Source organism: Athene cunicularia (genome assembly GCF_003259725.1).
Source record: "Athene cunicularia isolate RWA chromosome 10 unlocalized genomic scaffold, athCun1 chr10_part1, whole genome shotgun sequence".
Taxonomy (NCBI): Eukaryota; Metazoa; Chordata; class Aves; order Strigiformes; family Strigidae; genus Athene; species Athene cunicularia.
The window spans coordinates 3,549,985-3,562,468 of NW_020799112.1; the positions used below are offsets into that span (position 1 = coordinate 3,549,985).

Consider the following 12,484-nt stretch of genomic DNA (forward strand, 5'->3'; position numbering starts at 1 on the left):
CACACACACACACACACATACCCCTGTCAAACTTCTATGCCTGAAGATCATGTTCTTCAGTTTCACAAATAGCTGACACCTGTCTAAAGTTACAAAGCAAGTAGAAAGGGCAGAGTAATACCAAAGAACACTAAATCAGGGTACACGTGCTAGCAGTGATTTTAGCAGATATTCACTGTGCTCAGTTGAGCTCCTGGAAGAGTCCAATGCAATTTCCCATTCAAAATTTGACTGTTCCAATAACTTTATGACTTTAGAGCAACATGGCACAAATGCTACTTTAGCTGCAATAAATTAAAACTGCTTTGAAATATTCTAAAAGTCTAAATTGAACTGAGTTATTAGGACACAGCGTGATAAATCAGAAACTCTGTATTTCTACAAGTAGTTCCTTATCCCTTCCTACCCTATTCCAAGAAGTCTCTGTGTGTTGCTCCAATGACCCTGAAGGGGAGAGAGTTGCACAAGGAAAAGTTGTAGGGAGAAAAAAGAAACCCAAAGCCCACAAAACCAAGCCTTTTGAACAAAACAGAGAAATCACACTTTGTAATGCAAGTATTTGTCTCTTCAACCACTCCCATCTGTCTTCACCTTGGCATAACTTGATGTAGGGTGGATTCCTGAGAAACCAACGGGCCATCCACAGGTGTCTATTACATCAACCCATCAGCTTTTACATGGGCAAGTACAATCTTGATATCAGAAGCTGTTTTCTTACAATGAGCAGTCTACGTGCATATGCAATTCATGACAGCAAATCCTATGAATGTTTGCAATAAGTCTTTCTACCCTATCACAAGCAAACCTGTAGGTAGTTAGACACAGGAAATACCTTGTTTAAAACCTTTAGTCTGAAGCTACTAGCCACACCAGCTTAAAGCTGGAGAACCTTCTGAAAAGTGTATTTAAGAAAAAAAGTTGATTTGGCCATATTTCCTGCTACTATACTGTAGTGTCTTTCTAGGCAGAAATCAAAGACTAGGAGATCTGTAACATTCTTCTACATGTAGTTTAGTCTGAAGTTTAGGTTTTAAAAAGAAAATGCACAACTGATAAAGTATGTCTCCTGTAATGAGATCCAACAATAAAACATTAAAACCGTAATGCTCCTCTGCAATGCCACTTTGTTTTTAATTATGGAAAAGTCCATGAAGGCCCTCACTTGCTTGTTAGTTTTCTAATTATTTCTGCTAGAAGTCAAATGCATCTTAAATACTCTTAAGAAAAAGAAATTTACACATCCTTATTTAAGGTCAAATATGCTTAACATTATCCCACTAAATATTACAGGTACGTGATTTCATGAGAAAGAAGATTCCCAATTTTCACAATGCAGGCAAATACTAAGGCCAGCATATAATCCAAGCAATAAGCAGTATTCTGCAAGACTGATTTGTTTAGTATGCATCATGTGCATGCATGTGTTTCTATATACATAAATAAACAAAAAAAGTTAAAATAAAGATCATTAAGGGCTATTTAATATGCATCAAGCTGAATTTGGAGAGGAGCAACTGAATTTGTCAGTAGGCCGCAATATTGCTCTGTATGGAAAAAAGTGTATTTGTACTGAAACTTATGTCCAAAAAATATTCAGACACTTACTTTCCTATATAAAATGAGAATTTTTATTTATATATATATATACACACACACACACACACACACACACACACAGAGCTCCTATCACTACATCAAAAGAGTACTCAAGTAAGATATAATGCCAGATAGTTTTCTGAAATACAAAACTACCATTAGAAACTGTGCAACAATTTACTTTAAATAGCAATCATCCAAACTCAAAACACTGTTCAAACTTACCACTATCTAAGGAACATTCTGATGAACCAGAAGCTATTAAGGTCAAATTGTCTTCAATGAAACCAGGAATTTTTTGTATCAGTTACCATTACACCATGTTTTGGAAAACATACATTCTCAAGAACAGAAAGCTTTTGCCTCTGTAATTGATCTCTGTATAAAGAAAACTCTGGAAGAGCTGGTTTCTTCAGTAGTTTTAGGTTCTCATGCATTTCACTGTTTAATTATTTTCAGAAAACTTTAAACTGTAATTATTGGGGCTGAAACTTAACTTCTTTTTAAAAGCAAGCATTTAAGTAATCTTCCCCTCCTTGCCTCAAGTCTTTTGAATTACTTTTCACAGAATCATAGAATGGTTTGGGTTGGAAGGGACCTTAAAGACCATCCAGTGCCACTATCTGCCGTGGCCAGGGACACCTTCCACTAGCCCAGGTTGCCCAAAGCCCCGTCCAACCTGGCCTTGAACCCTGCCAGGGAGGGGGCAGCCACAGCTGCTCTGGGCAACCTGTGCCAGTGTCTCTCTACCCTCACAGTGAAGAACAGAATTCTTCCTTATATCTAATTTAAATCTACCCTCTTCCAGTTTAAAACCATTACCCTTCATCCTATCCCTTCACTCCCTGATAAAAGAATCCTTCCTCATCTTTCCCGTAGGCCCCCTCTGAGTACCAGAAAGTTCACGTGTTTTTTGGAAGATATACTTGTGTTTACAAATCCCCCCATATAACCCCCAAACTGAACTGATTAAATTTCTTGTTAATGTGACAAAGCTAAATAAATATCCAAAACAACCAAAACACTTGGCTCACCAGAGTATTGCTCTTCTTAATATCTTCTAAACGCTCTAAGACTGAAGTCAGGTTTGGGTCATCTGATTCTACAAACCATATTGGTGATGAAGAGGGGTAAGACTCCTGTTAAAAAAAACAACACAAAAGACCCAACAAATAAATAAACAAAAAACCCATAAAGCTTTTAAAACTCATTCACCCCCAAAATTTCACATCACAGTATTAACATCACCTTTTATCTTACTTTCTAAGCCAGGTAACATAGAAGCTTTTAATACAGCATTTGCAGGCAATAAAAAAGTAGTAAGAAATCCAGTCCGCTGATTCTTCTAGTGTTTCGTCCTATTTTCATCTTGATTAGATGATGGACATACATAAGAAACAGTGTTGAGAAGTTTAAAACCGTGGGGGCAGGTGGAGCAGGGAGAAAACTAGAAATGCAGTACAGGTGATCATTACCAAAAAATGTAATCACAAGTAGTACATGTCAAAGAATAAAACTGTATTGATGCCAATTTAACATAAAAATACAGATTCTTCCGAATTTAAGCTCTGAAAACAACAAAACCTGCAGTCTTCAGATTTCTTCCTCAAATAGGATTATTCAAACTGTTCTAGCACTGGCCCTCAGATTGAAGCAACATGGCTCAAATCTCCTGCCTCGGAGGACAAGTTAAGTTAGGCAGATCACAATGCCAAAAATCTGCAATTTTATCTTTGTACCATCCCAGCTCACAGACGACTTTCCACTGCTGAAAGATTTCTCAATATAACCCTATCAAGAAAGCTTACAGAATAACGTTCTTCCATCAATAGAGTCCTAGATTTGTTAGGCAGGTGCACAAACACATCCTAGCGACAGAGATCAAATGGGTTCACAGGATTAGAAGTGTGCTCCAGTTTCCAGAACAAGCCACGGTTAGGACACATACAACATACGGAATAGATGTGACCCATAACTGCTTGTATAATCCATGACAAGTGATTTTTCTGTCACTAAGCTGCCACAGCATGCAGCCCTTCAAAATGTGCTAGGAAGAGCCTTGTTACAGAAAGGTAAAGTCATTTGCCTCTTGTTTAGATGTTTTTACAAGCAATTCCATTTTTTTCCTAACACAGGTTTGGTAACATTGTGAGGCTGGTGGAAACCACATAGCTTCCAACTCAGCAGTAAGTGTCTGTATCACTGACATGTTTGGATTTTCTTGTTTTAGTTATTTGAGGCATTCTCCACTTCTCACCCATTCAATTAAATTCTAGTAGCCGAGGACAAATTGCTGAACCTCATTTTTATCATCCAGATATTATCTTCATATCCCCAGGTATTACAAAATAATACGAGGGAATTTTCATTCATTCCTCTCACTGCAGTTTAAAATTCCGTATTTCTCATTCCAGAGACAACAAATCATGCTTCATCCTTCAATACTTAAAGAGTCAAGGTTCCTACTGATACTTTAATAGGCGACTCCAAAATGTACACTATGCTTACAAACTTACACTCTTTCTTGATTGCACTGTGTATTTTTTGCTTTATAGTTTTCAAGACAACTACCAACTTTCAGACAAGGAAGACATCATACCTGTCTGTTAGTGCTGTCTGGTCTTTAGTGGTTCTCATGCAAACTTAGCCTAAGCAAGCTCTCAAAGTACAAGTCCCATAAGAAAAAAAAAAAAAAGACCTTCCTTATTTAAACTAGCTTCTGTCATTTCATAGTTTTATTAGAATGCAGAATACTATTCGTTTGTAAACTGAATACATAAGCATGTTAGAATTGTCTCTTAGTAATACAAAGCTTACTTTCTAACCAACCTTCTAGCTGAAGTGCTGAACCTCATCAAAGAATCCATGCGATTGACAAAAGGCATCAGCTTTGGCAAAACAGACTACCACAGCAGAGTTCCCACCTGGCAGCACTCTCCAGGAAGTTCTAGCTCCAGAAGTCTAAAATTTCCACCTGTAAACTGAAACCTTTGTCTAAACTTATTTTTAAACATGCTCAATCCCCTCCTAAGTTTATATTTATTTTCTTAAAAATCACAGCTAAAAATACCTTAGAATACTGATACTTCTAGTATCTTTATGAGAAGACAAACTGTTTACATTCTTCAGCTTCGCTCTGAAGCATACCATACACAAAGCAGAGACTTTAGTTAATTCTTGATTAACTAAGGCCTAACATCTCAAATGTCTGGCAAGAAAGTCCAGTGCTCAGCTTGCCCAGATTTTAAGGCTAAGGCAGGCAAACAGATGCGTAGTTACATGTTATTTAATCATTTTCTTCCTTTACTAAATACAGTACCTTGGAAAAGTGTATTTTCTCCTCAGTTTAAGACACTCTTGAAAGACTAACCACTACCACTGCTGGAGAAACATGGTTGAATTCCCAGCTGCCCCTGGGTTCCCAAACTATTTTTTAAGGAGCTACACTTTATTAAAGATATTCCAGGTTTTGTACTGATAACATCCCTGACGTTTTTCACTCAATCTGCCTCTAAAGTCTCTGGCAATTGTGCAATATTCTTACATCAAGACTTCTACACTGCAACACTGGATCTTTATGCACAGTAGGGAACATCAGAAGGGAGACTGGCCCTAGTGCCTGAAGACTTGTTTGAACCGGCTACTTTTGAGACCTGAACTTCTCTGGCCAGCTCATTACGTTAAGAGAAAGGCAACAGGGTAAACACTACTACTGCGACTTTAGATTACGCCAACATTCCCATCAGCAAATACAAAGGACAAGCAAAATCCCTTCCAAGATTCACTGAGCCATCTGCTTGTTAAAATCCTCAGATTCATTAGAATAAAAATATTCTCCATATACAGCCAACATTTGGGCTGTGTATGCATATTCTTCTAACAGGTATTTTTAGCTTGGGTTTGGTTTTTTTTTTTTAGATCAAGCATTTGTAAATTATGTTAGTCCAGGTCTAAGCAAGTCTATTAATTGCAGTGATTTATAGCAGATAAACATCTGTCAGTCCACACTTGTAAACCGTATCTGGAATCTGAAGACTCCTTACAGAATGAAGCTCAACTCCTCACTACCTGTATTCTTTCCTGACAATTCTGTTTCTCCTTTCTCCACCAGCAGGATTTAGTAATGAAGGATTTAATGAACAAACCCACAGTAGGACATTTGCTGGTTGCAATTAGTACCTATCCAGTCTGGGTGGCTTATACAAAAATCTCTTCCAAAAAACTTGCAGCAAAGCCTTTGTCAGTCAGGGACACGACTGATAGTGCAGATCTGAAGATCAAGCAATCCCACTATGTGTTTAAATACGTTACAGTGGCTACCTGAATGTGCTGATGCCTTCTACATTGAATGACAGTCCTTATGTTTTGCTCTCATTCCGTATTTTGCAATGAAAGCAAGCCCTGCTGTACATGAGAAAACATACCAGGATTTGATACTGCCTGCATGATTAGTGTATAGCACATATGAATTATTATACCCTAAAATTGATTAAATACTCAAATTTTTAGTCTGCTTTAGCTTTTGAAACATGAGTAGGAGCAATGCATTTACCAGAAAGGCTTTTCTTAAATACTGTGTGAGTATATTCACTCTTCTGTATCAGAAAATATTTCAAAGTTTGGACTTCTGGAATATGGCTATTTAATCACATATTCCAACTTTTTCACAACAGATGCTTAATATTAAAATACAAGTTCAATCAAACTTCTAGTTTGCTGCAACACTTTTTATTCTTCAGAATCACCAATAAATATGTTCATTTAACTTAAAAAAAAATAAATGGCACTAAGTTTCTCCAGATCTGTAAGTAATACTTATTTTTGGAACAGCTGAGTTTCACGCGGATATGAGTCACCATATTTTTAAATACAGAATTCACACACAAACTTCAAACATTCTGATCTTGAGCTATAAACAAGCTCATGAGTTTGTAACACCATAGCATGCAATGAAAGACTAAGCTTGTGGTTTGTAAGGTCACACAACTGAACTCCACATAGGCTAATTCTGTTGAGATAATTAAGCCAGCTTCTTCTTCCTTATCTGCATCCTATAGAGAGATGGATTTGAGTGGTTAACTCATGTAAGGAACACAAGCTTCCCAAATACAAAGACGTTTCACAAGAGGAACCCTAAAATAGCAGTTATTTTACTATTAATTCTCAGCGGCTAAAAAACCAACATTATTTTGGGCCTTTCACTACAAAGCTGACATACAGCAGTTTTGTATAATCTAGTTTAGCTGCACAGGTATCACCCATACTAAGCGTTTGAGATCTTTTATGTAACTGCTATAACATGACATTTCCCTGCTCTCTACAAGTAAAAGCAAAGGCTACAATGATTAGATTCGGGCAGCTTTCACAAGCTAATGCACGCTGTACAGCTTGAAAAGCTAATGCAATTGCTCAGTAAGACACGACAGGCTGAGATGACATCACACCTAGCATGTACTGAGGCCTGAGGACAAAGGCTGAATGTTTACAGCCAACCCAGATACAATTACAATTCATGGGATCATCGCTTCTAGAGAGTCTTTGTATTAACACCAGGACAGATTGGGAGCTTTGTCAACACAAATGCTTCTGTAACAGAATGCAGCGAAAGAATTTAGCCTACTAATAAACATACAAAATACAAAGAGAATAAAGCCCCGCACTCCTGGTACTGGAACAATTTCAAAACCTATCAAATCGTTTAGGAAAACCACCACGTATGAGAAGAATAAACACGGGATCTCACTGTTCAGACATTCCATTGCATCCTCTGAAAGAGGGTCTACTTATATTTTACTAACAATTTTAGTTAACCAAAAAAAAAGGAAAAAAGTGACAGAAGATACCAGGAACACATAAAGACAGCTCTTCCTGGGTAGAAATCTGTCATCTAAGTATATCTTATCTAAGCTTTCTCATCCTTAACAATAAGGCTGTTTTACTCAGTGTTATACAATCTTTATCCTGTTCTGTAAAGCTACGGCAACGCAATTTTGATGCAAGAGATTTTTATAGGAGCTATTTCTAAGTCACTATAATACTGTTGAAATTGTGAATTGCTAAATTAAAACAACCCATCTTGCTCACATTCCTAAGATTAGAACAACCTGTACACACAGCTTGCTATGAGGTGATAAGAGTAGCACGTCTCCTTGTACACAACAGCCATTTTGTCATGGACAAATAGTAGGAACACACGTTTAAACACACATCTTCAGCATTATGATTTAAAATTGCTATTACATGCTGACAGTTCTTAATTTCTAGATCTTAAGATTGAAAAAATGTTTTTTCCTTTTATAACTCCTTAGCATACTGACTGAACAAAAAAAAATCAATTCTATTTCTTTCCTAAGTTTTTGCCAAATCTCTATAATTGACAGAGCCTAGTTCTGTTCTTTTTACGCAACTAAAACTTAGAAGTGCTCTTATAAAAGTCAGCTACATTTCATCTTCTGAGTCCCCAAATTTCTTTGTCCACCCTTGTTTACTTCCAAACAACAAAACATCAAACCCCCAGATCTTTTAAACAGCTTAATTGTGTTGAGAAAGCTAGCAAGAGACCATTCTAGCTCACACAAATCTTGGTAATGAAGTAAATCCTAATAACAAGCCATTTCAGAGGGCTTTTCAAGGTGAATACATTTGCAGCTATAAACACACATCAAGTAACTGACCTCAAATCATAAATGGCTTTCCCTCAGCAGACATCTTGATACTACCAAATCTGTTCATTTCAATTAAATAGCAGAATTATATTTTTTAAAAAATAAAATCAAGTCCCACTGTTTAGGGATCATATACATGTCTTACACAAGCATTCAAAAAATACTGAAGATTAAACTACACAATTAGCTACAATTTAGTACCTATTATTTGGAATTGTTAGTCATTCATTACTTGCGAATTTCTCACCTGTGTTAATCTGCCTTTAGAGGAAAGAAAAAAAACAACCCAGACAATATTAACAAAAATATCAGGATGTAAGAAAATATTCTTAAAGTTTAGCTTGCTTACCATAAAACACTAGTACTCGGAGCTTCTTAGAAGAGTATTAGTTGTGATTGCACAACTGACAGACTGCTTCCCATTATGAGGGGCCAAACTTTTCAAAGGCAGCTTACAATGCAGGTAAGCATTTTTTACCAGTAGGTACTTGGGTGCCTGTGAAATCTACAGGCTAAGAACCTTTCAAAGTCAGCAGATTGTCACCTGCCTTCCCATCTCATTCTTTATAATTAAAAAAAGAAAGCATGAAGGGTCACTTTCAACTCAGTTTTTTTGAAACTTCATTGGAAATAATCCAAATAAAACTATTTCCCAGAATCCTTGAGTTACTAAACCCCCCAAAATTTGTATTTTCAAATATCCAGATGTCATCATTTGCTCTGTTGTACAGACTGAGTTATTGAACATATTACAAATATTCTAACATTTAATTTGCAAGTTCAAGTAAAAATCTGCACTTTTATATATGAAAGAACTGTAATTTCATTAAAAATCTAACAGTTGAGTGATCTAGAGTTCTAAAAGGTATGAGAAGTGCATGCAGTAGGTGGTTTACAAATAAAATTTAATAAATTTAATACTGTGGGTAGGAAGGAAGCAAAGTTAATTTTACTCGCCTCTAATGAGCAAGGGGAAAAGTTCAAACTGCTTTTCCTTTTGAATTTTAAGTTTGTATACAACACATTATTAACTTGCTCAACGCATATAAACAGAAGGGCATCTTTTATTCACTAGAGATCAGTTAGAGGGAGATCTTTAAGTGTTTCTATACAACAGAAAGCAAGTTTGTATCAGCTTTAATTTTCTTAAGCTCCTCCTGAAATCGAAGCCTGACGTGCTCAGTTCCGTGAGAATACTTGCTAAAACTCATGCATTTGCGAAGGCACCAAGTTCAACTGACTAAAATACATGTACCTCTCAAAACACAGAAAAGTACTGCAATTCTACCCTCAAGTTTAATGACTGAGACAATTCCAGATGAAGTGACACGCTTTGGTTGGACCCCTGGAGATTGCAAGAGCTTAATCATCTTGCACCTTTACATGAGGTAGCTGAAAGAATCCTGTAAACCTGTGTAGGTTCTGCCAATAGCTCATCGCTGCAGAACTGAATACTTTCAGAAGCACATTAAAACACAACAACAGGGTCATGGTTTTTCTCTCCCACACACTCTCCAGGGAATGAGACAAGTATAGCAGAGTATCTTGTTTTAGAATTATTTATGTTATTAAATACAGCCATGTTAGAGAAGGCAGGGTCAAAGGCATGTGCCTCACCAAACAGAAAGAGTATAAACAAACCACAGCTCTACAGGTACCTTTAAAATTCACTCTACAATCACAAATTGTCCCAAACAAAAATATAATTCTCTGTAAAGCAAGTTCTGCTGATTGCAGAAATTTACCACAAAAGTAACCACAAGGAAATGTTTCTGTTAAAAGCATACAGAACAGTTATGGACATTACTTTTGTCTTCACAACAGACATCCTCTTGGACAGAGCAAAGCAGTTCCCCTCCTGTCACATCAGGCTTTTTTTACAGACACACGTGCAATGGTCTGCAACTTTGCACCTTCTACAGCCACTGTCTGTACAAGCACACAGGGACTACAGCATGTTTTTAAAGTAACTGAAAGCCTAGTGCATGGAACACTTTTCGCAATATACAGATTCAGCAGCATCTGCAAGTGCCAATGTTTGTATGATGGTGACCACAGCATGACTAAGTATGAACAGGGACAGTATTTCAATGGCAATTCACTTGTGCAAAAATTATCCCCAAACCCAAGCAGCTTGTAATTTGCTGCTTCATCTGCAAAAATTCTTTTGTTCAACCCAAGCCCATAGAATTCTCTTGAACTTAGAGAACCTTACAGGGTTTTTTTACTTTAGATACATCTAAGGCAGAAAATAACATTTTAAGAGAAAATAATCCCGGAAAACACTTACACAAATGATGCTTTCAAACAGGCACATACAAGAGGCCAATAGTTTCAAGTTAAATAATCTAAGCTACTTATCTGTTTTACTTCCATGTCTCTATGCAGGTACACACATTTACATCTCTCACTGCTCAAATGTCATTACCTTAGACAAAGCACAACAATCAGAGTAGCAAAGGCACAAAACATCACTTCAAATAGTCAAACATGGATGAAGATATGGCAACATAGGTCCTACACTACTTATGGTCAAGTTCTTTCAGATAAGTTTTTACAGCCAGTCATTCTTTGAACTATTTAATTTACACAAAATGTCCCAACTGTTGTTTCCAATATATGAAATTGCACATTACATTTGGAAAAAATAGGTTTATCAGACACTCTTACCAGTTGCCACCACCTCATCTACTCCCCTTACCAAACAGAAGGCAGCAGACTATCTGTTGCTGAGTATAACAGCTACACAGAATTAAATTACAAACTTTGAGCATAAAAGCAAAACCAGCACCTTTCTGATAAAAACATAGTTATTGATCTTCACTGGGATGCAATATTTTATTCTCCAGGTCACTGTCATAATGCAGCATGCCAGTTATCCATTCAAAAGAAGTTCACAAAAAAGATGAACTCTTTAATATGGACCCCAAGTAAAATCACCAAATGTTCATGTTCAAACACAACTCCTAAATTAACATTAAGCATAGTCTAGCTAACAACATAGCAAATGACAGTTGTTCAAGAGCAGCGTGCAAGTCTCTGAAAATGTTGTTAAGGGCCAACCCCGTTAAGTGAGCTAAGGAACATTCCTTTGCCAATACTATTAACAGAAACAAAGTTACAGATCATCCACACTGAAAACTGAGCAAAGAGCAGCATTGCTGAAGACTTTCCTTATCAGAAAGAAGGTTGTAGAGCTGAGATTAGAACTGAAGAGTTTTACCACAGCACCTCACAGCAGCCGGATCAACCTATATTGCTCCTCGCACACAAAAACCCCACTGTGTGCTTGTACTCTCATCCTGACAGTTGTCAGAGGATGGTTGTTTTGGAGCCCTCAGCTACAAGGGGTTCTCTTTAATGCATGCATTACACATGCACTCAAGCTGGCAATGGTTGATCTAATAAGCAGCTAGACAGATGTGCTAAAGAGAAAAGTATTTTGCAAATCTGATTCTGCAATACTCCTTTACCAGCAGCAGAGTATCTTAAGTGCCCAAATTCCTCAAGGAAGTCCAGTTACTTGAAACAAACTAAGTAACTCTTGATGGTTAGAATGAGTTGCAATTACCTACTTCTCCAACTATACAGATAAGTACATTCAGAAAAGGTATCATCAACATTAGTGTCACGGAGCCACAGCGGCAAGAAATGGCTTCTAATACAGCTAGAACTGAAGAAGGAGTTATAAATAAGCTGCAACATGTCACTCTCTCCCCAAGTTAACTTGAAAAATTAAGTTTCTTAGCAGACCTGCTCTTGCCTTTATCAATTACACAGTTACAGCATGCAAAGTCTGATGTCACTTTTGCTGTCACCCAAAAATCCAGGCTTCTCCCTCCTCCTCTTCATTCTCTTTACTCTCGGGAATTTACATCTTCCAAGCACTCAAATTCTCACACACACACCCCAAAGGCACTGTCCCCTTTCCCCCTCTCTAAAAACAACTTCCCTCTTTTCTGCCTTTTCCCTTTACAGATTTGCTGTGCCCCAGACACATCCACAGATGGAAGGATTTTTCATTCTCACCCACTGCTAACAGAGGTCCTGCCACTCTATGCTCTGAGCACCTGAGTAGCACTCCAGCCACCACCTGCCTGGTTCCCAAGCTCTCCCCTCACAGCAACGCATACACAGCTGCCCTGAGTGATGCTTAGCCACTGCCCTCAGATTAGAGCCATTTAGATGGAATTTTGTAATCGTTCTCTCCCCCCCCCCCCCCC

At 37.5% G+C, this 12,484-nt stretch overlaps 1 protein-coding gene across 1 annotated transcript in view; it reads right to left on the bottom strand.

Annotated features, from left to right (window-relative positions):
• UBE2Q2 (ubiquitin conjugating enzyme E2 Q2) overlaps window positions 1-12,484 on the bottom strand; it is a 54,588-nt gene that overhangs the window by 35,358 nt on the left and 6,746 nt on the right. The window contains exon 2 of the mRNA XM_026855926.1: window positions 2,631-2,735. Within this exon, the coding sequence (XP_026711727.1) occupies window positions 2,631-2,735 (105 nt within the window). The remainder of the gene's footprint in view (window positions 1-2,630; window positions 2,736-12,484) is intronic.